At 32.1% G+C, this 26512-nt stretch overlaps 1 protein-coding gene across 1 annotated transcript in view; it reads left to right on the plus strand.

The window, feature by feature from the left end:
* Positions 1 to 306: 306 nt before the first annotated feature.
* Positions 307 to 26512, plus strand: part of LOC129219732 (uncharacterized) — a 105978-nt gene continuing 79772 nt past the window's right edge. Inside the window, exons 1-2 of the mRNA XM_054854021.1 lie at positions 307 to 340; positions 17791 to 17917. Coding sequence (XP_054709996.1) covers positions 17857 to 17917 — 61 coding nt within the window. The 5' untranslated portion in view covers positions 307 to 340; positions 17791 to 17856. The remainder of the gene's footprint in view (positions 341 to 17790; positions 17918 to 26512) is intronic.

The raw sequence follows: 26512 nt of genomic DNA on the forward strand, positions 1-26512 counted from the left end.
TTTCCGAAAAGATGTCTATTTTAAGCAATTACTGTGTGTATGTTGAAAATGAGAGAAAATAACAACGAATTTTTGAAAAAAAAAAAAGCTTTTGATTGATGAAATAGAAAAGTTACTTTTCATGCTGAGCGAATTTACAAAGTGACATAGTTTAATCAGCTTAACGCTTTATCTCGGAGATATTAAATTTCTATTTAGTTTCTTGTATGAAAATGTGCATCTTTTTTTATGAACAAACAGCAAGCAGATTTTTTTTTTCTTTTTTTTTCAAGGCACTGCATTTAGCAACGTAGGTTGATGGGTGCTTTGGAAACTACGTCCTTTCACCCCATTTCACATGGTAAGTTCATTTCGTCAAATATTTTTGGTGTGCTACTTGGAGCTGTAAGCAGTTACAGGTACAGTCAACGCTTTTTAGAACGACCTCCCATTATTGCGAACTTTAAATTATAGCGACCGATGGATGAAGTTCCGTTTTGCTCTTCCCATTGAGACAATGTTACTTTAATACAAATACAAATACAATTGTGACGACCATCAACAGGCTCTGGGACCATCTAGGCTGGTCCTAGTCAGTTTTTTAGTCCCCAATAAAGATCAATGGCCCTCTTAAAGCTATCCACCCCCTTGCTCATTACCACCTCTTCCCGTAAGCTGTTCCAATTGCTCACGACCCCTATAAAGAAGTAATATTTCCTAATTTCCAGGTCAGTCTGAGGTTTTAATAGCTTAAAACAATGACCCCTTGTCCTGCTTTCCGTGTAAAAATGCATTTTAATAAATTTAAACAACTGAATCATGTCCCCTCTGATCCTCCTTGGCTACAGGCTATACATAATAAGCCTATATAGTCTGTTATCATTATCTAAATTTGAAAGTCCCCTTACTAATCTAGTTACCCTTCTTTGAACCCTTTCCAATACACAAATATCTTCCCTCAGTTCAGACCAAGACTGAACAGCATATTCCAAAAATGAGGCCTTACTAAACTCCTATATAAAGGCAGAAGAACCTTCTTAGATTTGTTTGAAATAGATCTCCGTTAGAACGACCAACCTACGCTGCTGTTTCCTATACGACGTCCAGAATTAAGTTTCTCAAGACGGTCTATTCGAAAACTAATATTTAACAACATTTTTTTCTGAAGAGGAAATATTTCCAATGAAGGAAGATGTTTGATGATGAACGGGTCAAAGAATTGACGAAAACGATTGACAATATGAAATAATGTTTTTTAGAAACAGTCGTAAGAGCGGAAAGCTTCTGTATGATCTAAATAAGAGGAGAGACTAATATTCAAAGAAAAAAATCTCGAACGAAATATCAGTTATTATTTTGTACTCCCAATTTTTCATCATTTTATTAGTTACTTGATTGTCTTTTAAAATGATGCATAACTAGTAAAAGTTTATTCTATTTTTTTTAACTATGACTAAAAAACATGCAATATTTAGTACAATTGCGTTAAAACGACCTCTGGTTGTAACGACCGATTTTCTTCGGAATTGTTGACGAACGAACGTCGACTGTATTTGCATATGAGAACACCAGGAACGCTTCAAGCATTCAACTCAATGAATATTAAACAACGTGTTCACTGTTCAATAACCATCCTCCCCATTTCTCGAAGCATGTTGCGTGTTGACCTGTGACCCACGAGTATGGCTAAAAAATGTTTTACTTCCACAAAATTTAACAATTTTAACCGAAAGTTATAAAGAAATTTTTGGTAAAAAGTGAGCATTTTGTGTGTTCTTGAAGTGCAGTGATAAATGATAATATTTTTGAAGCAATAGATTGCGAATAATCAGCTAACATAAGCGTACAGTTATTTGATATTTTTTCTTTTTTTTCTCCGTAAATTTTGAAATCCGCATTCCGGTTTTTTTAGGGAAAAATCTCAGCTAAAAGTATACGTCATCTCAAGTTTTGACATTTTTCCGGTATTCCGAATATACAGGGTGTTCCGTTTTAACCTACAAAACCTCTATTTCATAAATATACAGGGTGCTCCGTTTTAACCTGATGCAAAACCTCTATTTCATAAATATACAGGGTGCTCCGTTTTAACCTGCAAAACCTCTGTTTCATAAATATACAGGGTGCTCCGTTTTAACTTGCAAGACCTCTATTTCATAACCGTTAATCTTAGATGCATACTTCCAATTTCAAAAAGGTTCAAAATAAGATGCAGAGTTAAGATATTGAAAGTTTGAAGCGAAAATAAAAATTTATCAAAGAATACAAAATTTAACTTTTTGTAAGGGATCTAGGTCCCCTAACTATGTTTAGGGAAATAATCTCCATTGAAATCTTTTATTAACACAAAAAAATTGACATTTATGCGACCAAAACTCAAGGAGATACAGTAGACCCTCGTTTTACGCGAGGGTTACGTTCCACGGAAATGCCGCGTAACTCGAAATCGCTTAAATTGAGACCTAATACTAGTGTTAAAATAGGGGTTTGGTTCCGTAGGTAACAAAATACTTCATTCTAGTGATGACTAATTGTGTAATAAGTTTAATGTGTACTTATATCGAATTTATGTACAACATGCATAAAGAAAACATAAACAAAAATTCGTGTCCTGTTTATACAGAGGAACTGACTATGATAGTCTTTTGGTAGTCATTAAGAATTTTTCTCAGCAATTCTCTGCAGAGCATTAACGCATCCATGATCACTTGCGTCATTTCCAGGCTAGAATCTTCCTTTACTAACAAATCAGAAAGATCACTTCTATGGTCTAGGAGTGGCTCAAAATTTTCAATGTGAACATTTTTGGTTGTGTATCCTCGTTGGTTTTGTCCTCCTTTGTCACTCCTAAAAGATCTTCTTCCAGGGAGCTCTGAACTGTGAGAGTTTAATAACTTTACTTCTGGAAACAGCTCTGGAACCAATCGCATAAAATGTCTCCAGAGTGGCCCAAGCTCGATTATCAGCACGCCAAAATACAGTTGATTACGCGTAATCTGCAATCTTTAGGAGTTTGGATTTTGAAAGAGGGGCAGGGGGGATTTTATCTGTTTGCATTGCCGCATCCGCGTAAAACCGAAACTCATCCGCGTAAAATTAAATAAAGGTGTCAAATCTTAAACCACGTATAATTGAAACCGCGTAAAATAAACCCTCGTAAAATGAGGGTCTACTATATTAGAGTTTAAAGTTTTAAGAGACCATATAGAAGATGCGACTGGAATTATCGCGTTTTCGGGAGAATGAGAGGTTATCGAAGTAAAAAAACAAAGTATTTATATTTTCCATTGCTATTCAAAAATAAATGCGAATGTCATGCCATGATAAGCAAAAACGCACTAGAAAACCTCAATCAATCTGAAAAACCACACTCTAAGCACACATATAATTTTAAATTCTTGTTAACAGCTATATTTTCAAAAAGGTGTTATTGACGGGGAGTGTAAAATGGTGTAAAACACAAAACGCTGCGTTTCATCTGTCGGCGAATATTGGTCGTACTAATGTCAAACTTTTTGTGCTGGAATTATTTTTCAGTGGGGATTATTTCCCTAAATAAAAGTAAAAGGACCTAAGGCACGTCTAAAAATTTAAATTTTATATTTTTTGACTCATTTTTATTTTCGCTTCAAACTTTCAATATCTTAACTCCGCATCTGATTTTGAACATTTTTGCGATTGGAAGTAGGCATCTAATACTAACGTTATGAAGATAGAGGTTTTACAGGTTAAAAAGGAACACCCTGTATAATGTGCTACTCACACAGAGTGCAATTTTGTGACTGCATTACTAAAAACATTTGTTTCGGAAAGCAATGTGGGGAACTTTTCTGGTATTGCCTTAAATTAAGATTTTAAAAAAAAATTCAATAGTTAATCGTTGTAAGTTTAGAACGATAGGCCTAAGTAGGTAACCCACCACTTGAGGCAGTGAGAAGCAAAGAATAGTAAGTGGACTTTCTAAAGTTTTTAGTAAAACGCGTTTAAATTTCAGATTCTTGGTAACTTTCACTGATTTTTTTTTTCTAACTCTTGCTCTGTAGCAGCTCCTATCAGTGCTACTAGTATCATCTATTTTTTTTTATTAGACACAAAAAGAAACTCCCTATGCACCACATAATATTACATAGGGCCCGAAGGTAAGAGGCACAACAGTACAAAGTACACAAAATAAAATGAGCACAACATACAAACAATTAACAACGAATAGAGAAGAAAAAAAAAACACACACACACACACACACATACAAAAAGGTCAAACAACTGAATAAATAAAACGTTTAAAAAGAGAAAAAGTCTCGACACTCTGAACCAGAGCAGAAGGAACAGGAGGCCGCCCCATTTTTTTTCTTCCAACCTTTGCACTAATTATCTCGAAAGTTTTAATTTTTGCACTTACATCTCTATTGCTTCTCTGTGACACTCCTTCTTTCGGTTTTCTTCGTTATATGTATTGTTAATTATAACAATTTGGCTTTATCTTAGTAGTGACTGCTTAACGATTGTTTGTATTAGGTACCGTACCTGGACGACTGAGCCACGCTCGGCTTTAAAAGAATCATTTTTTGTCAAATTGTGTTTTTTTAAGGTTCAATACTTTTCCAAATATACTTGAAAAGCTTCACGTTAACGAAATATTATGTACTCGACCTTCTTATAACACTAAAGTACCAAAGAAAAAGAAGATTCTGAATGTAATTAAATCAACATTTTGCTTTAAACTATCTGTTACGTTTGTTTCCACTATACAATTTTCTTGTCAGTAATTAAAATATTTTGACCTTAGTTTTGCTATGGTGAAATCGGTTTTTAACCGAATACTTCCTTTCATATTATGATGCGTTTCACGATTTTATCCCAATCGAGATTTTCTTTTTAAATAAGTACTTTTTAATTTTTACGCCAGAAAATGCTACATACAGCATGATATCTATCAAAACTGATGATCCACAAACCATTCCAACCTATGATAACAACTGTCTTAACAAAGCATAAATAATCTCAAGACATACACTTCTTCGAAATAAAATTTAGATGCGTTATTTTAAAAACATGTTAAACTATTTGAAGTGTAAAAAGAAAATAAATAAATAAAATAAAATAGGATGGTCAAGCAATAGTTTCACTTAAAAAAGAAAAAAAGTTTACATCGACTTACATAATGCTTTTGAATTTGTTGTCAGCCAAGTGTGTTTGAAATTAGCCAAAGTTTCCAATCTCAGCCAAGCCTGGCAACCCTAAGCAAGTATAAAATTTTTAAAGCGAGAAGAGACAAATTTTCATTGTTATGGTTGCAAATCGTCTGCCTGATGCGTCAACTCACAGTTTACTTCAAGGCTTAACTCAATTTGACTTAATATTAAAAACTGTTTTTTGTAAAAAAATCGCGTTTTTACAGAAAAAACACTGATGTAGATGAACTTAGAATGCAAAACTACAATTAAATCCAAAATTTCATCCAAATCGTTAGAGCCATTTCCAAGATAAGAAATATATACATACCCACAAGAATTGCTCGTTTAAAGATATAAGATAACTTTTTGAATGACCTAAAAACGTTTTGAAGACTAATAATGTATAAATAATGTATAGATGACTAGTCCTTAATTCTTATTTTTTGCAGTGCTTAAAAACTCTTACAAAGTTTTTAAGTCAGAAAAAGGTAGTTAAAAAAAGTCATATGTTTTTATTCTCCTAAAAAAGGGAAAACCTCTTTCTGCTAAAGATTAATGCAAAAATAAACAATTCGTTATATTATTTAAAAACCAAATCTAATAATCTTTTCAAGTACAATGTTTTAAATTTTTGTAACCCTACTTTCTTTCCTTTATTTTATAACTCTACAAACGATCTCATCAACTATTTTTATATGTTTAAAAAGACGACACCGTTTTTGCGATCTTTTTATGTCTTATCTTTTCCCTACCTTTACATTTAAATATCGTTTAAACGGTTCATTTTTCCACGTCATAAAACCACGTTCATACATGTTTTTGTAAGACATCTTTAATGGGCATGGATCTCGCTTTTTAAAATTCAGCTTGAAATATTTCATTTCCGAAATTTGCTTTTTGCGTTATGCATAAAAATTCTGCTTTCCCCCCCCCCCCATTTTATACAAGTAGAAAACGCTATCGAAGAATAGCACGATACATTGCAAATCGTGTTTCTAGATGAAATTTTTAAAGTTTTCCATTTTTCTCAGTTTAAACGTTTAAAAAGATTTTCAGTCAAAATTCGTGTAGTAACATCATTGTGTATAAATTTTTTTAAATAGTTGTTTGCGAAATGATACAAGAAAATTTATGTGCCATATACTGGAAAGTGGCACTTAATGAAGATTCAAAGCTATGTTTTTCTTTTAATTTGCAACAGAAATATTAAATCATAGGGAAGTGAAGGAGCAAACAAAAGAAACCCCTTCAAAGTGGAAACTGAAACTATACGTTAAAGTAAGACTAAATAGAAGTCCCCTTACCACAATTTATTCGGAGAGCGAAAAAACATTTGTCTGGTGTATATGAAGGTTGCGAATCGCGAGTTTATAGCACTGGTAAATAATAATGAAGGTTCTTTGTTTTTCTTTTTAATTGCAGATTGATGGCGTTGTTTCCTTCAGTCAAAAGTACTACTTTTAGTCACTAAAGTTGACTGAAATGAGCAATATATATATATATATATATATATATATATATATATATATATATATATATATATATATATATATATATATATATATATATATATATATATATATATATATATATATATATAGGAACCAGAAAATACTTATATTATCCCAACAGTTATTTTTAAATTGATTTTTACTTCCTTTTACAAAAAAGGAAGTATTGTATTCGCGAAAAAATTTTCACTCAAAAATCGCCCTTAATTTCCATTTTGCTCACCCCCAAATGAATGTTGAGTTTTTTTTTCGATTCGACCACATGCGGAAAAGTGCCTAAGAATGTATAGACACGCGAAATATCCATTTTGACCATCACCGAGGTAATTACAACGACTTTTCTCGTGACGTCTGTATGTATGTGTGTATGTGCGTATGTGCGTATGTGCGTATGTATCTCGCATAACTCAAAAATGGTATGTCCTAGAAAGTTGAAATTTGGTACATAGACTCGTAGTGGGGTCTAGTTGTGCACCTCCCCTTTTGGTTGCTTTCGGATGTTCCTAAGGGGGTCTTTTGCACCTTTTTGGGGGGAAATCATTGTTAATTTCGATGTAAACTCAAGTGGCGTTATAATTTGTCGGACACTTGGCGATATATCGCCAGTCTTTTGGTCGCCAAGTTTTGTCGCCAACTTGGCGACAAATTTGGCGGAGTTTTTTTTTTTTTGGTTTCAATTTGGCCATTGTTGGTGATATTTAGAGAATAAATATTGAATCACATTAAAATAGCGAATAATGGGGAAATGACATTAAATTGGAGTAAAAGGAAGTCATGTGATGCACACATCAGCTCGTTTTAAATGTCCGATTCATGAAAAAGGCGTGGTCTTTATGAAGTTACAAATGATGTACTTACTTTAGCGCATTCACCTAGCGTGCTGAGTGCTTACGCTTTCTGTCTACCGCGTTACCAAGTTAGGATAATTCAGTAGCGAATTAAATATTGCGCTCTGCGCTAAAGGCAACAGTGAATGGCAGGTCATCATTTGTGATGACGCACGCAGGAGCGTAAAAAATGAAATTGAGCCTGCGCGACGATTTAAATTTATATTCTTTTAATTGTAAACTTTGTCAAATTATTTTTAAAAAATGGTCAAATCCTATGTTTTTAAGCATGCTCTTTTAGTAAAAAATACTTTTAAAATTTCGGAAATAACCCCATTACGATGTTATGGCTCACTGCAGAAAAGGACTTCTTATTGTACAATGCAGTATGATGAACAAGAACAAGATGAATAAAGCACAGAATTCACAGAAACATGACTTCGTTCTTAGTTCACGAAAAATTCGATTTAATAATAGACTTTAAGCATTGAATTCATAAAAATTTACACAAAAAGTCAAATACAAATTCAAGAACACACTTGGAATGATGAAAATAGCACTACACAACAAATGAATTAGAACGCGAATGAAAAAATCCAAATTATTTTAACTGTTAACACTACTATTTAAAGAAATTATGCAGATTGAACTAAAAATAAAAACATGAAAGAAAAAATTTTATCTTTACAAAAATGAAATTTTCACGGATTTTGCGAAAATTGTATTCACATAAAAAAAAAAATAAACATGAAAAGGAACATCGTCGTTTTCTTTTCTCTTCTTTTTTATTGTCGCTGTATCAAACACGCAGTAATAACATGAAAATCACCGTTTTTGGACTATACATCAGTCTGACCCTGAAGTACAGTCTAATGAAGTAAGGTCTAATGTACCGTATTACTCCGCATTAGCCGGCAGGAAAAAAAGCGAGATTGACCAGCATGCCGGGAAATTCGAATTTTCCGGCATGCCGGATAATTTGAGGTTTATTTTGCAACAAAAAAAGGTAAATTTCACCATCCAGTTCCAATCAGAATGTAAACCCCTGTAAGGAAAAAAAATAACAAATCTTGAAAGTAACCTTCTTTCAAAAAAGTTGTGTAATGCATAAATATGTGCTTGTTATTTATAGTAGGTCATTGTTAACGGCTTTAACAATATGTGAATAAAGTAATCAATTCAGAAGCAATTATTGTTGCTGCGATGTTTTCATAATGTTACTTAAATGAATTATTTTAGGTTCATTTTAGAGGTAAGTTTATATTTTTATTTATTGAATAGCTATGGTAAATTCTTTAGCACTGGTTTAACGGCTGTAACCTACTGCTTAAACTTATGCTTAGTTTTAATTTAATTTTTATAAAATTATTCGTTGTTAAACAATATTTTTCTTGTTAAACTAACAAAAGGCATTGCTAGTAAATATTTTTACAAAATTAAGCTGTTTATTAATACTGATAAGATATGTACAGAACTTATACTCATTTAAAAGCTGAACATATACGAGAGCAAATTAAAAAGTCTTTGCGCCTATTTTTTATTTGCCAAAAATAGATACTTACAGGTATTTACAGATATACGCAGTAAACTATGCCACTTACACTATTTCTCCATATAGTCACCACACCGGTTCAGACATTTGCCCCATTGCAGCACTAAATTAGAGTCCCCCTGTCGTAGAATTTTTCCGGCTGCCTGTGGAATCACCGTCGGACCGCGTTCTTGGTTTCTGTCCTGCCAGAAACTTCTTCAGTGGACCGAAATCGTAAAAATCACTAAGGGGAAGGTCTGGACTGCAGGTGCATTTCCCTGTGAATTGCTATGGGATTTTGTCCCTTGCTCCGTACAAAACGAATAACGCTTCTCTGCTCATAAGCTGTGGACATCTGAAGAACAACCGTCATCTTAAATGACTGAAAGCAGCTCCGCTCTTCCGAGAAAAAGCAAATATGACTGGTTCAAAGAACTGTTACTGTAGGGAATGTACAGTGCTGGGCAAATTATTCGACCAAAACTGCTTTAAACGAAAATTCTTTATTTATTACTTAACTATAGACACATTAACGAACAGTAAAATAATTATCTAATATTTAGAATGCATTCCCTTGTTCTTGAAGTGCATTTTAAGTCTTTTTGGCATACTTTTCACAATGTTTACATCATTTCTTAACTTTTTAAAAAAGGAGGCAAAAAATTGTTTATACTCACTATTATATATACTCACAATACACATACACACTAATTACCTAAAACTAACTTTAAATATAACAGAACACCCTGATAAAAAGAACTAGTGAACTGTTTAAGCTGATTGAGGCTATGTTCCTGGTAGGTAGATAAACAAAGAACATAAACAAAGCAGACAATGCTGCCACCTGCGAACATTAAATTATGCTAAAATAACGTAATAATCAGTGTACAGTATGTACTGTTGTTTAACAGTAAAATAAATAGTATTTTAGTACAGATAGTGAACAAAAAACAAAACTCTTTAGTCTAATAATTTTGCCAGCACTGTATATGTTTGCTTTGTAATCACAGCAGTATTTTGGCTAAAAAAAAATAAAAAAAAATAGGCGCAAAGACTTTTTGATTTGCCCTCGTATGTTTTATAGCATTTTTTTTTTCTTAACCTCGATTCTTCTGATATGCCGGAAAGCACCAGGCAAGTGTTATTGAAAATCTAGTGACCCCCGAATTTTGCGGCATGCTGGCTAATCTGTTAAACTTTTGATGGTCCATTCAGTGCCCCGAATCTGAACATTTTTGGATGTATTCATTGAAATATATTACAAATTATATGTTTCTTTTCTTCAAAATTTTCAGCAGACACAATTTCATACGTCTCCGTGGAATCATTTCAAATGTGGTCACGATATGTAATAGGGTCAGGTGGGGTAAAATGGGTATAAAATAGCCTACTTTTGGATTTTCACTCAAGTATTTTTGTCAAAATATTTCGTTTCTAATATTTTTTTTTTATGTATACATTACATATGTTGAGAGTAGAATTAAATGATTTTCACACATAATTTGATACAAATTTATTTTTGAGAGGAGTGTTTATGACTATATGTTTTGTATACCCATTTTACCCCACGCAGGTGAAAATGGGTAGCCTATGGGGTAAAATGGGTATTAAAGTCTAAGAAGTGATAAAAAAGCATACTATTTGTTCAATGAAGTGTGATAGTAAAGGCATAAGAGTCAGTTATCAAAATTTAACTATTTAATTTAAAAAAAATAGTGCAAAGAGTAAATTTGACAAAATATTAATAAGGTTTCTTTGAACACATGATATCCATACTTGTCTTTCTTTTAAGAAAGTAATGGCCTATTGTTACTTTGTGGCGCTTTAAAATTTTTTATTATTTGATGTTCTTCAATGAAATCCATGTCGTCTATATCAGGAAAAATAAAAAAAAAATCCCCCATCTTGGATTTTTTAAAAGTATTTCACCTCATAAAATTTTCCTCAACAGCCATATATTTGCCAATAAATTCTTTCTTGCTTGTTTCCTCAAAGTATAATACTTATACCTTTGCACCTGTGGTTAAACTTTGCTTCATAAGCATATTTTCAGCAGTTTCTATTCCAGATACTTCCTCTGAATGGAGACTTTCTTTTTCATCTATTTTTTATTTTCTTGTTTTTAAATTCCTTACGTTTTTCACTTTCAACTCTTAGCCTTTCTAAAACATCTTTGTCATTTATTTCCTGTATTTGCCAGCACCTGTTTAAGTTGTTTTAAATAAATCATGCAGGTAGTTGTCAAATCTGAAACACTTGTTAAAATTGCTGACAATATTGCACTTTTCAAATCTTTATAAGGTGAGGAAATTGTGCTTTGTGAAGCATACTTTTCGGATTGAAACGAGGATGTGTTCCGAGAAATTAAAGGTACATTAGAGTACATCAGAGAAATTGATAGAATCTGATTGCAATCAAATAAAAATGTGATGAGCAGCAGGCTGGGCCAGCATATTCAGAGGAAATTGTTATTTTATGCGCAAGTGCACACAAACACTAGAATAAGTATACCTGTGGCTTAATTTTATTTATTATGATGGAGTAAAGTTTATTTTATAAAATCATGGCATTGTGCATATTTTTATATTTCAATCATTTTGAATCAACCACAAATGAATTAATATTCATTTAAAGGAAAATATGCTGTACCTTTTAAAACAACTTGCTGGAATTGTAAGCCTAACCATATATACCCATTTTACCCCATTTTCAAAATATGAGATTAAAAATAGAAAAAATTATTTTTTTTCTTCCCTGTAAGTTGAAGCAGCAATAAAAATGTCTAACTAAAGATATTATGACACAGTAATAAAAATTCCCCAAAAATCAGGAGCTGGAGATAGAAGTTTAAGCAGACAACATGCGGCTTGAATTTATCGACTTCATTTTAAAGTGTTGCCACTCACTAAAAAATAATCTATTGAAAAAATATATTTTGTGATATATAATTCAGAACAGCCAAGTATAATAACCAACTCAAAAAAATGCAAATTTAATTTAAAAAAACTGACTTTTTAAACCATATATTCTGACTACCCATTTTACCCCACCTGACCCTACCCTTTTTAAAATATTTAAAAAAGCAACAAATACAATACAAGAACAATTTCTGATTGCTCACTTTGCTCTTCAAAAGACACTATATGAGATACTAAGGAACCAAGGACGGTTACTGGCAAATATTGAAAATTATAGGTAATGGTGAAAATTGATAATTGGGGAAAAAATAATCATGTCTATCATTTACCTCCAATTTTCCATATTTGTCAGTAACGCTCTTTGTTCCCTTGGTACCTCATCTAGTGTCTTTTGAAGCGAAAAGTGAGCAATCAGAAATCGTTTCTGTATTTTATTTGTTGCTCTTTCTATTTTTAAAATGCTATTAAAAACCTGTACATATTTTAAATGATTCTATGCAGACATATAGTACCTATAGCGCAAGTGTGACGCAACTTCACACAAAGAAATAATAGATGAATATTCAGAATTTAATGCATTTTACTAAGTTCTTCTATGTGTGCTGAAGTCATGTCTTTAATTTGGGTTAGTTTATAAATTCTTCGAGATAATTCAAATAATAGCAATTGAATTCTCAGATAGTTCCATAAATATTTCACAAATTTCTGCATGCATTTAAAAATCATAATTCTCGCATATGATTATAACAATCCAAAACGTTATTTTTCCTCAGAAAAATATAAATTTCTACCAAAATTACATTTTTTTTTTAAATTTTGATTCAAATTCAAATACCTCTCGGGAGAAAATAGTTGATTATGAGTTTTATCTCCTTTGATTTAAAGGTGCGATGTGCAAGGTTTTCTAAATTTCATTTTTGAAAGTTTCTTGTGAAAAAATGAAACAATGAAAGAGCAAAACTCGAAGTACATGTTTTTTTTTCTTTTCGAAATAAAACAGGACATAAAAAAGTTGGTTTAATTCATGAAATATACAGTTCATCGCTTCTCGACCTTTCAATTAAATTCTAGAACAATTACGAATATAATGTTTGCTTTTTCTACATTTATTATTTAGAACACTAAAACTAAGAATTTTCTTTTCAAAATTACTAAACGTTAGTAAAATATTCAGTAATTACGTATGTTTTAAAAAAAGAACCTCTCCATTTCTCCATTTTCCTTTTTGAAAAACATTAATCTGGTTAAAATATCTATTTTTCCTGTTTAAAACGACTGCTCAAGTACCGTTTTCAAAGAAATAACTCAATTACGCTAGTAATTAATGGCGCATAGCTAAAAAATACGTACGTATTAAAGTCTTTAAAATATGCCAGGATTTAAAAAAAAATCGGAAATATATCTTCAAGGGTTTTTTCCTGCTATTTTATTAAGTTTAACTAATGTCGAATTTCTTTTTTTTTATTATTACAAATTATAGATTGTTTCTTTTCTAAGCGACTATAATTAGTTTATGCTGTTTTCAATGAGGAATTTCTATTTAAAAAATGAATTAATTCCCATGGTAAAAAAAAGACTAGATCCGAAGCGTAAACTTTTGTAACTAATTAATTCTACATTTAACTTAATAATAAAAATATAAAATTACAATTAATCTCTAAAGGAATTCCTTTTCTTTTATTCAGTTCAAAAGTATTATCTTTTGGCAAAACGATAGTAGCGATTTAAAACAAAATAAATTGTTTCTAGTATTCTTCCTACTTAATTATACATTATTATGTATACACATCTTATTTTTTATGAATTTTTTTCTTTTAATATCAATTGTGAATGTAAAAAAAGACTAACTTAATTATTTAGTTTTTCTCAAGCCAGCTGCAAATGATTATCATTAGTAAAGATTAATTTTTGTGCAACAGATACTCGCCAACATTATGAAAGAGAAAAATGGTGCACTAGAAACACATGTTAAACTGATAAATGAATTTGAACAAAAGGCTGCTGCAAGTTAATTGAGTAATAACACGATATGCATTTTCTCTCTGGTTAAGTACTAAAATTTTCTTTTCTTTATTAATAAAAGATCATTAATAAGAAAAAAATTGAGAAGGTAGTGGTGAGAAGAAAAATTCAGTTTATTTAGAAGAGCTTTGACTACTCAAATGCTCATTAAAGTTGAAATTGCGTTAAAATTAGAGAATCTTAATAAAATGGGCGCAATAAAAAACGCTTGTATTTATGGAGTTAACACTGGCGGTTCTAATCTCGTTTTTTTTTTTTAAATTTATTGAAGCGAACATACTCTTGAGCAATAATAAATGCCTATTGGTCTTATTTTAGCCATTCTGACCCTCAAATTAAACGGTTAGATGGTTTGTAGCAGCCTAGCAATACAATGTGAAAAGCATCATCTGAGAGTCACAGGTAATTTTATTTAAAAATAAATAAATAAATAAATAAATAGAGCTAATTTTTTGCTATTTTTAACCAATTAACTTATTCTTTCATTTATACTTCCTTTTACGAAGTAAAGAAAGTTCATTACAATATGAAAAATGTTTTACTGAAATTTGGCCTTAAGCTTCCATTTTATTCACCCTGGAATGAATGTAGAAAAGATTGTTCGAAACGTCCGTTCATATGCGTGGTCCGACCGCGAACAAATGACCCTTGTCAATTTGATGAGAAAACGAGTTCATTCCTTAAAATAGGTAGAAAGAGAAGAAAGGACGCGTGTCATATTTTTGGAGTAGCAATATTTTGGCGATATGAAAAAAAAATACTTATACTTCTAATGTATTTTCTTTACATGATAATTTTGACCCGAAAGGTTAGTTGCAGCAATAACTGCATTGAGTTGGCGTAAAAGTAAAAATGACAAGCATTGCATTCTTTATTGCAACCCTACTTGCATCATTTTTTTATTAAAAATAATTATAGGAGGCGTTGTTATTTCTGAATAATGGCACTAGACGTTAAATCCCGGTTATCACAAATTTGCCATTTCAACTGCGCTTACGCGCAGACTTAGCTTTTTCGGCTTTCTGTTTTAAGATTTCGAGTTGCTTGTTTATATTTAGGTTGTACTAGAGTCCCCATAAATTAATGAATGTGATTAAAATATTTTCACAGCGATTTCATGATATGAAACTACGAATATGAATAACTGATATTTATAATGTAAAGAGGAAAATGACACTTCAATATTTATTGGTTTGGAAATATTTATTTCACATAAACGTAAAACACGTTGTGTACTTCAAAAATAATTTAAATATGAGTACGGATATCCGTCTTTTAAGGATATTTTACGTTAGGCGTAAATAGCTGAGTATTATACATTTTTATTTAGGTTGAGGGTTTGGCTTTGCATTAAATTTGATGCTGCAATTCTAGTACGCTCTCCTGAGGTTAAAAATTTGGTCCTGAAAAGAGCCTTTGTTTCATAAGAAAATCAGATTCCGAATCCATTAATAATTCAGACGCAAAACTCAATCTTTACCGAGGCCTAAAAACTAAGTCAAAGAAAGCCTTGTGACTTCTAATTTTTATCTGTTGTTATCTCATATTTATTCACAAATTTAAAATGTTTGTAATTCATTTTAGCAAGATTTTTGAAATCAGCTTAAGTCCGCGCGCAAGCGCAGTTCAAATGGCAAATTTGTGAAAACCTGGAATTAACGTCGAGTAATAATGGCTGCTGAAAGAAGTAAAACCAAGACCCAGCCACTTACGTAGGATGTGACCTGTCCAATGAAACATCTGCCTTTACCGAACAAAATTTAAATGTTTTACCTCTTTGACTATTTCCTTACATTTCAAGGGGACGTATTCAATCTCTAGAACCAATGACGCAATTGCAAATTGCGTTCCAACTTTCCTTTTCATATCGCCCCTTCACAAAAATGGAAAATTCTGAAACGAGGGTGAGCCCAGTGTCAACTTTTTGTGGATAGATTGTATATCCGAACGAGTGGGCAGCAGTAATATCCATTTCGCCCACTCTTAGTTATCTCATGACTGTACAGGCATACATACGTACGTACGTGTGTATGTAACTTATGCATCACGCATAGCTCAAAAATGTAGCGATTTAGAAGCTTGGAATGGTTTTTATTGGTTTTAGCTATATGATTCATTTATATGACAGACCAATTTTCATTAAATGGAGCTTTTAATGTTGCTTATTTCTGGAGGCGGCTTCTGTAATATCCATTTCGATCATCCTTGAGTTATCTCCCGAGTTTTCTCATGACGTCTGTACGTGCATACGTACGTAAATATGTAACTTATGCATCACGCATAGCTCAAAAATGTAGCGACTTAGAAGCTTGAAATGATTTCTATTGGTTTTAGCTATTTGATTCATTCATTTGACAGACTATTTTTCATTAAATGGAGCTTTAAATGTTGTTTATTTCTGGTGGCGGCATATTATATATTTTAATGGAACTTTTAATGTATGGTTTGATTTATTATTTTCTTGGCGATTACACATTTTAATGACTTAATTCATTTATTTGGTAGAATATTTTCCATCTAATGAAGCTTTTTAACCTTGTCTGATAGCTTGTTTTAATGTGTGACATCGGTATCTAAGTAGTGTCTAATAAATATCCTTGACAAAAAATTGCAACCAATACAATATAAGGATATCGCCAACGAGGATATGCTTGGTTTGCAACAAGAAGATATCCTTTATTATAATCCGTTGAGAGCAAATGTAGTGTAAGTCAATGTAAAACTTACACTACTTTTGTTCTCAACGGCTCAAATAATGAGTGTTGAGCAAACAAAGTAATTTTTCCCAATTTTAAGTTTAAGGAAAATAGCTATAGCAAACATATGAGCCGCTGAGAGCAAAAGTGTTGTAAGTCTTTCATCCGCTTTTGCTCTCTACTGCTCATATCGCCAAAGTACCGCTATTGCTTTTAATATACCTACATCCCGGTTATGACATCCAGAGACTGCAGCTTCGTCTTTCGTTTATCGGATTTATCAGTCTGGAATAGTCAATAACCGAACTGGAGGTAGATGTCATCTCAGATTTCATTTGTTTGTACTTTCAGCTGCAGTTAAGATGACATCTGCCTTGAGTTCGATTTTTGACTATTCCAGGCAGACGTCATCTTAAATATAGCTGAAAGTACAAACAAATGACATCTGTGATAATATCTGCCTCGAGTTCGGCTTTTGACTGTTCCAGACTGATAAGTTCATAACAAAGACGAAACTACCCTCTCTGAATGTCATAACCGGGCTGTCGGTATGTCGCCCCTTCTATAGCTTGACCACGGAGCGATAGTGTGTGAACTGAAAGCGGAAACGGACCACTTCATTTTGCAATAGGTATAGTCGCGCGATCGTTCGAGCAGTAGAAACTTTTCTGCTTGCATGTTCTCGCTGATCCTACTTATTACAAAATAGAGCGGTCCGTTTCCGCTTCCAGTTCATCTGCTGTTTCTCCGTGGTTAAGCTGTAGTCAAATTTTAGACCCGGCTTAAAAGTGGTGACTTACTGCATAGTACCGCTATTCTGTCTGACCACGGATTGTATGGAAAGGCATCTATCTGGTTTACAGGCGGAAATGGACGCATCTATTAGTTTTTAGGGATGTCAGCGGGTTTGCAGATGCATGTTAGCCTCTAAATGAAGCACACTCTCCCGTAAATAAGTGGAACACGCGCGTCAAATTTTTACTTCTTTCCCTCATTCAGATAGACTCGTCTTAACTGGACGTTTGCCAATTCCATACGATCCGTGACTGAGCAGTATCTCCACACTAACCTTTTAATGTATTTTTAAACCTCTTGAACTGAGCATGATTTTGTTTCTTCTCTTTTCTTCCAGGGTGTGATTTAGTGGGCAAGTTCAAAACATCCGTGAAGAGGTTCGTCCAAGAGGTAGAAATAGGTAATGCGAAGTGCTCCTAGGCCACCCAACATGTTCTCTTACATTCTCCCCATTCTCACCGCAGGTTAGTCTCTCTCTCTCGTCGACGACATTCCAACAAAAGAGTGATGGAGAACTCTCAACCTATCTCCACCCCCGTCTATCTCTGTTTATCTATCTATCTCTCCTCTCTCTATCTATTTATACTGTCACTATCTCTTCTTATCTATCTTCTGCTAAAGTAGTAACAAACAGTATGAATACACGGGAGGTGTGCCGAAATAGGATCTCCCCGCCACATCCGAGATGTGCCGGATGTTGGATTTGTTACTTTGTATTGTATGTCATTGAAATAATAAATAATCCAGCAAATCGAAAGCAGGTATTAAAAAAAGATTTCTGCACAATGGGAATGACTTCTTCAGTCAAAAGGACTGCTTTTAGTCACTGAAATTGGTAGAATAAGCCAAAAAAAAAAATAATAACATGGATTAAGAAAATACTTTTATTTTCACCACATTTAACTTTTAATTAGTTTTTAAAATGTCTGACTTTTAAACTAAAATGTTTCATCGTGTGACGTCACAAGTGATGAAAGCCATCTTGAATCAGAGAGCGTGGTTGTCTTTTCTGGCAAGATTTCGCCTTTTCGCCTTTTAATGATTTTTTCACGGCGAGCTATTTATATACGGAACGAGATTGTTGGTTAAATAAAATATTCATTTAGCAAAGTTTGGCAGTGTCCTGACACTTTATTCTGGTGACACTTTTGACGGCAGCAACGAAAATGAAATCAACGGCTGAATGTTGTTCAATATAATTGTTTTAAGAGAGAAAGTAAGCCAAAATGAAGAAAAAAAATTAACATAACCCCAGTTTTCGACCATGCTCTTTCAAAAAAAAAAAAAAAATGAAAAATAGGAAACAACTCAATTAAACGCATGACACGTGCCACTGAAGAAACATAACCATGGGCAACAAATTGCAAAATATTCAGCAAATGAGAGCCAATTTTGATTGATTTTGAGCATTAGAGTCTAAGACTTACGGCCCGCTGGCCTCATCCAGCCCGTGGAGCTGATCCATATTGCTTTAATCAATGTTATAAACAGAAAAGCACAGTTAGTGACAATGTCACAAATTTGGAGTCAAATGCTCAGAAATTGGTTTCTGAAAATCATGCATTTAATAAAAATATGCATCATGTAATTGATAAAAACCATTATTGGTTTGTAATTTTCTCTCTCTATCCATATTTTCCCATGTTATTTAGAAAATAATGAGACATTTTGATTGCTTATAATTGTTTACATATGTTCTGGCCCTCGATTATTATTTTTTTTTTTTTTGCAAAATGATGCAATTAATTGTTAACCCCCCCCCCCCCCCCCGTCCTACAGCATTTCCTTCATTTGCTTAACCTTTAACCTGGTGGATGCTTCTAGACCAACAATTAACTTTTGATTTTGAAAAAAAAACTAAACTAGCATCTGAAAGAATTTTACCAAACGCTATTTTATATTACAAATTTTTTAGTTTAATTCATTTAAATAGCAACTCTTTTTTTTAATGGAAAAGTAACTCAAGCTTTTCCAGTACATTTTTCATCTCACTTTTAAAACAAATGATTTAAAATATTCTCTTTTTGCATTAGACCGAGTATTTAAAGCATTATCAAACAAAGACGATACCTTCAATAGATCTTAAAAAATAAATGCTTTGAATAAGTGTACTTTTAAAGAAACGTGGGTAATACAGGTCGATTTATTTTAAGCATCCCCAAAGAGCTCAACAAGTTTAACAGATTATTCGCAGATAATAGACTGAGAAAAACGGTTATCTTGTCATTCGGCTGACCACACTCGGTTTACTGTTCAGTTTTGCTAAAAAAATAAAGAAAATCAGGCAGCACAATTGTCTTTCTTTAAATCTCATTTATTTTATTTTATTTTATCTTATTTTATCTGTTTATTTATTTATTTTATTTTATTTTAATTTAATTGCTTTATTTTGTTTTTTTTAATCATTTTATTTTAATATTCATTTATCTTTTGAATTATTTGTTTATCTATATCTCTATATACCTTATTTATTTATTTTTTTGTTAATCACTGCAGTGACCACTAGAATATTAAAATTGTGAAAAAAAATCGTTCATCTTGACCGCAATCGCCAAAATAAGGCAAGCACTCGAAGGCTAGAAAGAAGAGAAGTTAACTCGTCTTTCGGGACAAAAAATTCTGTCTATGTATTACATCAAAATAGTAAATTCGGCAGGTGTCGCATTTTTTTTATCGGTAGTGACTGTAAAAGTAACTAATAAACAAGGAATAAATGATGGTGATTTGAAATCCCTTTTTAACGGGGGAAGAAACACACATTTAATTAAAAAAATAATTGCAATAGAAAATCAAGCAGTTTATAAAGAGTAAAACCTTGATTCAAATAGTTTCAATAGCGCTTGAAAATGAAATTGGTGTTTACAATTGAAAATCAAGCAGTTTATAAAGAGTAAACCTATATTCAAATAGTTTCCCCTATTGCCTGAAAATGAAGTTTTGTTTGAAAGACATTTTTATAGATCGCACAAGCCCTGTAAAAGATTTATCTCCTAGTGCCCAACCGTTTTCTCTACCGAGGGCATAGTTCGTATTCTCGCTGACTGGAACCCGTATAACTCCCAAAATATTTTCAAAAAATTATTAATAACATGGGAAAACATGGAAAAAGAAAACAAAATCTAGACCAAGAGTTGTTGTTTTCATTAATTGATGCTTATTTCATTACTATCATATGCTTTCCAGAAACCAAATTCCGACTATTTGGCTCTAAATTAATGACATTGTGACTAATCGTGATTTTCCAATTGTATTATTGAATAAAACAACAGGCTACGCGGGTCATCTTTGCAGACCGTGCGTGGTTCCCGGCCGCAGGTTGGTTACCATTGGTTTAAATCAGTGGTGTCCAACCTGCGGCCCGTGTGCCAGATGGAGCCAGTGAAGCCGATTCACGTGGCCCGTTGTTAAGTTTAATGTTACGAATTGACAAATATATCCTAGAACCTTCCAAAACAACAGGCTGTCTTAATTTAGTAGGACGAAAGATTGTTGCAAATTTAAAGCCAAATAGTTAGAAATATGGTTCTAAAAACCAGATGAAGACTTCGTATTAATAAAATACTAATACATGTGGTAATGATATCAACAGTTTTTGGTTTCAAGATTAATGTTAGTAAGAGGAGCGGCCCTTGAGTTAAAAAAAAAGTTCGGTATCACTGGTCTCAACGACTCATACAGACTCAGCCTGATCAGCTAAGACTGGATTGCCAAGTATTTAGCTATTCCCAAATCGTTCCGCATTCACGTTCATGCCCATAAGCAATGTCTACGTACTTAATACAGAGTGTCTTGAAATAGACTGACTGACTGACTTCAAAAATGTAGAACAGGAAAATGGTTAATGATAAAGAACAAGTTCTTGAAGAAAATTCATGTGGTGGGCCGTAAGTTTTTTTCCCCAGAGTTCCAAATTTTAGTTCAAAACTTTTTCAACAGAAGGCTGCAGATAGTAAGGCTTTAGTCAAAAAAGGATTGATATTCACCGATTTTTCCTCCAATTGCGACATGTGGTTGCAGCCGGCGGTAGACATTTTGGAAATATTGTTGTGTAATTTTGAATATTAAAGCCATTTTTTAAAAAACTATGATGTAATTCTCTATCATTCTTTGATTTGCGGTCTTACGATCTACCGCGCCATCGATTGAAAAATTCTTGAACTAAAATTCGGAAATCTGGTGGACAAAAATTACGACCCACCTTGTGAATTTTCTGCAAGATTTATTTTTTTATCATTAACCATTTTCCTGTTATAAATTTTTGATAACTCTCAGTCTTTTTCAGAACACCCTGTATGTGTTCAAAACAATTTCTTATGTGATTGACTTGAAGCCTTCTTTTCGTCCACTTACCTAAAAAAAGTTGTCCTAATACAATATTACAAATTGGTTCCTTCGGTTTCAGATGCTGAAGAATATAAATCCTATTTCGGCACTCTCTTCTAAATGTCGGGGTTTGAATGAAATGCACCTTTAGTGTGTCTAATTATCTTCGTCCCCACTTGTCTCCATCACTCCTTATTTAGATAGCGGTTTAGAACTTTTTAGACAGTTAGAAAATATCGACAGCGGAGACATTTCTGTCTGAAAATTTAATTATCAAGACCTCACACGCTGTCCGCTCTTTTAAAACGACATTCTAACAGACATTTCAAGTTTATTAGACACATAATATTTCGAGTTTATTAGACATTTTACAATAATTTTTTTTCAATTTTTGAAACGTAATTAATTTTATTAGCCGTTGTAAATTATTTAATATAACTATATCCTGGTTACATCACTAAGATAAAAGCATAATAGTAGTTCACATTCGCAGCGCTAAAAATTAAGGGATTGCGAATTAAATGCTGCATCGCATTTACAAATGCATGTTTTTTATAATGTAATACTTAGCAACAACTCTGTATTCTAAATGATGGCATTTTTCAAACGCCAGCTTCGCTCCATAAGAAAAGCTTTCGTTTCATTTAAGTAGTAATTTTCTTTTATTTTCACATGTTCTTGCGAAAGTTGTTCATTTAACTATAAACCTCAGAAACTCTTTTTTTTTGTAAAATTTTATTTTGCTTTAAGTAAATGCTAACAATTAAAATAATGTATGCATTTCCAAAAAAAAGAAGACAAAATAGAGTATTCTTATGCCTGATAGTTCGAAAGGGGTAGAGGTTGATTCACAACGCAATAGTTTTGCTGTTCAGTACACTTCACAATAATATATTTCAAAGCCTTTCATCACAAAAAAATGTCTGGAGGGCTTTTTAGGACTAATATATTTATTAACGCTAAATAAAACTCAATCAAAAATCAAAATTTAGCAAAAGGAAAACTAACAGACATCACATTTTTATGGAACTAAAAACTATGCAAAGAAAACGTCGGTCTAAAACTTTTAAATAAAGTGTAGCTGCAGTACAAAAATAATAAATTGACTTTTGTGATAAGATCCGTCACTGTTCATGTAATAAACAAAAGAGACTTTCAAAAATGAAAGAAATCATTTTCACACACGCAAAGCATGTGTCCAGGGAGTAAAGAAAATATTTTAAGCGTTTAAAATATTTAAGTAATGTCACTCTAGTTTTACGCTCGCACAATCGCACAAAAAGAAATCGGAAAACCATTTGAATTTTTCTGGCACAAATGTATCAGCAAAATGCAAAACGTAATACTCACGAGGATGTGGAGAAAAAGTATATTCCCGCTTTGTTTTTCTTTAAAGAACTCAATATTATTCCATACTTGAAACATTTTTATAGAAGAGCATTTTTATAAACTTTGAATTGAAGAATTTAACTAAAAAAAATAAATTCAAATTTTCAGAGAAAACGTTGTTAATTACATTATTTCATTTCTCAAGAATTGCACTACATAAAAGTGAACATAATTCATAATTTCGCAGAAAACAAATTCTCTTAGGACCTTAATTCAGAACTGCTTATTATTATTATTATTATTATTATTATTATTACTATACGCGTTAGAATGTAATACAGAAATCGAAAAGTCCTTGACACATTTTAAAAATTCATAAAAAAGCAACAAATTTTTGTATCAATATGCAAATAAAAGCAAAAAATTTAAAATATTCAAACATTTTAAAAATTAAAAAATAAACAAAGAAAAACAAACTTGCAAGAAATAAGAAATGAAGAATCATTTATCGAATTTAGTATGTGATCTTCAGAAGAAGGAAAGCTCTCCAGAAATCAATGTCTATATGAGGATGAACATTTGTGAAATATTTTTACCTGAATTCAAAATCGAAGGATTGATTAGAGTTAAGGTAGACTTGTTTAATTGCGAAGTTTTGATAATTATAATTCGTATTTCAATTCCTCTCGTCGCAATTGTGAGGTACATTCCTTCAACCGTAATGTCACCTTTTTGTTTTTGCATTAAAAACATCATTTTTAATAATGTGTTTCGCTAACGATATTTTCATCAACTTATGCTTGATAAAGTTAAGAAGCTTATGGTTTGTGGTGCATTCTGCACATTTTTATGCGTAAAACTGTTAAATGTCGAGGAAAATAACATGCATATGTGAAGTTTAGTTGAGATTAGTTCAATAATCTTTTGTGTACATTGAAGGAGCACATGTGTCTCGATGGTCCATAAAGGATGCAAAGTTGCACCTATTTTTCAAATTCAAACTTTTATTCGTATGTTATTGAATTCAGAAATATTTCGATAAATTAATGATAACCCTATATTTAATCTTTAATTAAAAAGTGATCCTGAGCAAATGTAGAAAGTATCCATGCAGATGTATCATTTGCGGTGTTTCAAAAAAAAAAAAAACATAATTGATAAAGAATTATTTTTTTCCATGCTGATATCAAAGTTATTGTGCCTCAACAATGGGCGAGAAAGACAATTTATAAATTAGTTGTTTTCGAGAATTTAGAAAGAAACTTTGAACTTAGTTTAATACTTACTTAGTCCATTTTATGCGGACAAAAAACTACTCTAACTATGGAAAAGCTTCTCTAATATGCTAGAAGAAATTTGTCTACGTAAGTAAGAACCCTGTTAAATAAAATATTCATTGATAAGAAAACAAATGTTCAACCTTATCTCTAGATAAGTGGTTTTCTGCGGCGCTTAATTAATATTAAGTTTCTTACAACATATTCGATGGGTAAAAAATTTACGAACGCGGACAATTCGCTAAAAGGTTTAACTTTGTGAGTGTGTTTTCAAGTCAACTGTTTGCAAGACATAAGTAAATATTTTTAACCAAGAAAGTATATTTTTTAAGACCTAAATAAAAAAAAGAAGGTTTTCGCTTACGTAACAGCTAACAAGTTAAAATGGGTCAGCTATATTTTAAAAGTTTTTTCTTAGTCTAGAGTAGATTTTTCTTTCTTTCTTTCTTTTTTTTTTTTGAAAAAGAAGAAGAAGAATTTTTCACCGTTAAAAAAGCAGAATTAGCATTAAAACAAGCAGAACAAGCCTTTTGACTCATGAACACGAACATTAGGAAAAGGAAAAAAAATGGTTATCACATCATTCTATCATTAAAAAGAATAAAGCGAACGTTGAGCGGACAGTGGTGGATGGTCTTTCATGATCTTGAGGGCAAGACTAATCTTGAATCACTCTATGCATGTTTGGTGTTCGATGTTTTTTAACTAGTCAGTAGTCATTAGATTAGATTATTAGATTTTGAAGAATAGTCATTGAATGAACTAGTATACCAGAGGTACGAGTAAAGAAATAGAATCTGCGAGATTTTTCGCGCTTCTTCTCTCTCTTAACACCTGAAGGTGGTTAAATGAATCAATTATACAACGTTTTGATGCACAAAAATTGCAAATTGCTGCAGACACGTGTTTTGGTGTTACAAGGAACACCTTTTCCAATGCAAAGAAGTGTGAGCATTTGGATGATAAACCATCCGAGGAAAGTAGGAGTATTTCCTCGGATTAAGTCATATATTGCCTAGGCCTATAAAGTGTAATCAAATCAAGCGTGGCCATGCTTGATATAAAATCAAAATTAATTTCTTATAAGCTGAAGTTCACAATGATAAAAAAGGCCACACAAATAAAATCAAGATTAAGAATTGGCTATGTTTGTTCCTTTATTACATTTCGAAACATTTTTCTTTAAAATTCATCTTTAAATTTCAGTGACTATTCTTTTTAATAAATGCATCAATTTTCTTGTAGTTATATTGAGAAGTACTAGTATATGAAATGTAGAATTTATTATAAAATGAATGTTTTCATGTTTTTCCAATTTCTATTTCTCAGTCCACATAAATCATTATGCTTAAAAGTGTGTTTCAAAGTGCTGTATTTTAACCTTATAGAGCTTAAAGGTGAGAAAACTGATGGATGAATGGAACAAAAAAAAATATTTTAAAAACTTCGTAACATTAACTTATTCACTTAGTTATGTTCTATGCTTTAACAATAATATTAGCTCTTCATTAATGATGTATTTTTGTTATTATTATTGTTTTTTTTTTTTTTTTTTTTTTTCAATGTGTGGCAGATATTTTTTTACAAGATGCTGCTTCAGTTACAATACACTCTACTTTTACCTTACTTAGTTGTTTTAACTTGTTTTTGAGACACATCTCATTATTAAAATAATTATCACAGATAATAGAAAATTTTATAAAAGTGAGTATCTATACAATGAGCTCACAATTATCCACCGGCGGATTATCCGCAGTCTTCTTCTATCGCGGTCACACTTCCAGATTTTTTTTTTCCGCGGTGATTAATTTAATGTGGATATATGCACACATTTTAAATTAACAAATGCAAAATATACTTTTAGACATGCCTATTTTTTTTTCTTCCTCCGAATTTCCCTTCCAATGACATTCTACTTTCCGAAATCTAACTTTTTAAAACCTGATTTAGTTCAAATAATTGCGAGTGTTATTAATCTACTTAGGTCATCGCATACATTGGCATTGTTTTCCCTTAATTTGCAGATAATAAGTAAATTTGGTTATCCGCGGTTACTTTGCCAGCCAATTTCGCTGATAATTGGAAGTTTACTGAAAATTAGGGTTGAATTCCTAAATTTTTCAGTAACAG

Source organism: Uloborus diversus, chromosome 4, assembly GCF_026930045.1.
Source record: "Uloborus diversus isolate 005 chromosome 4, Udiv.v.3.1, whole genome shotgun sequence".
Classification (NCBI taxonomy): domain Eukaryota; kingdom Metazoa; phylum Arthropoda; class Arachnida; order Araneae; family Uloboridae; genus Uloborus; species Uloborus diversus.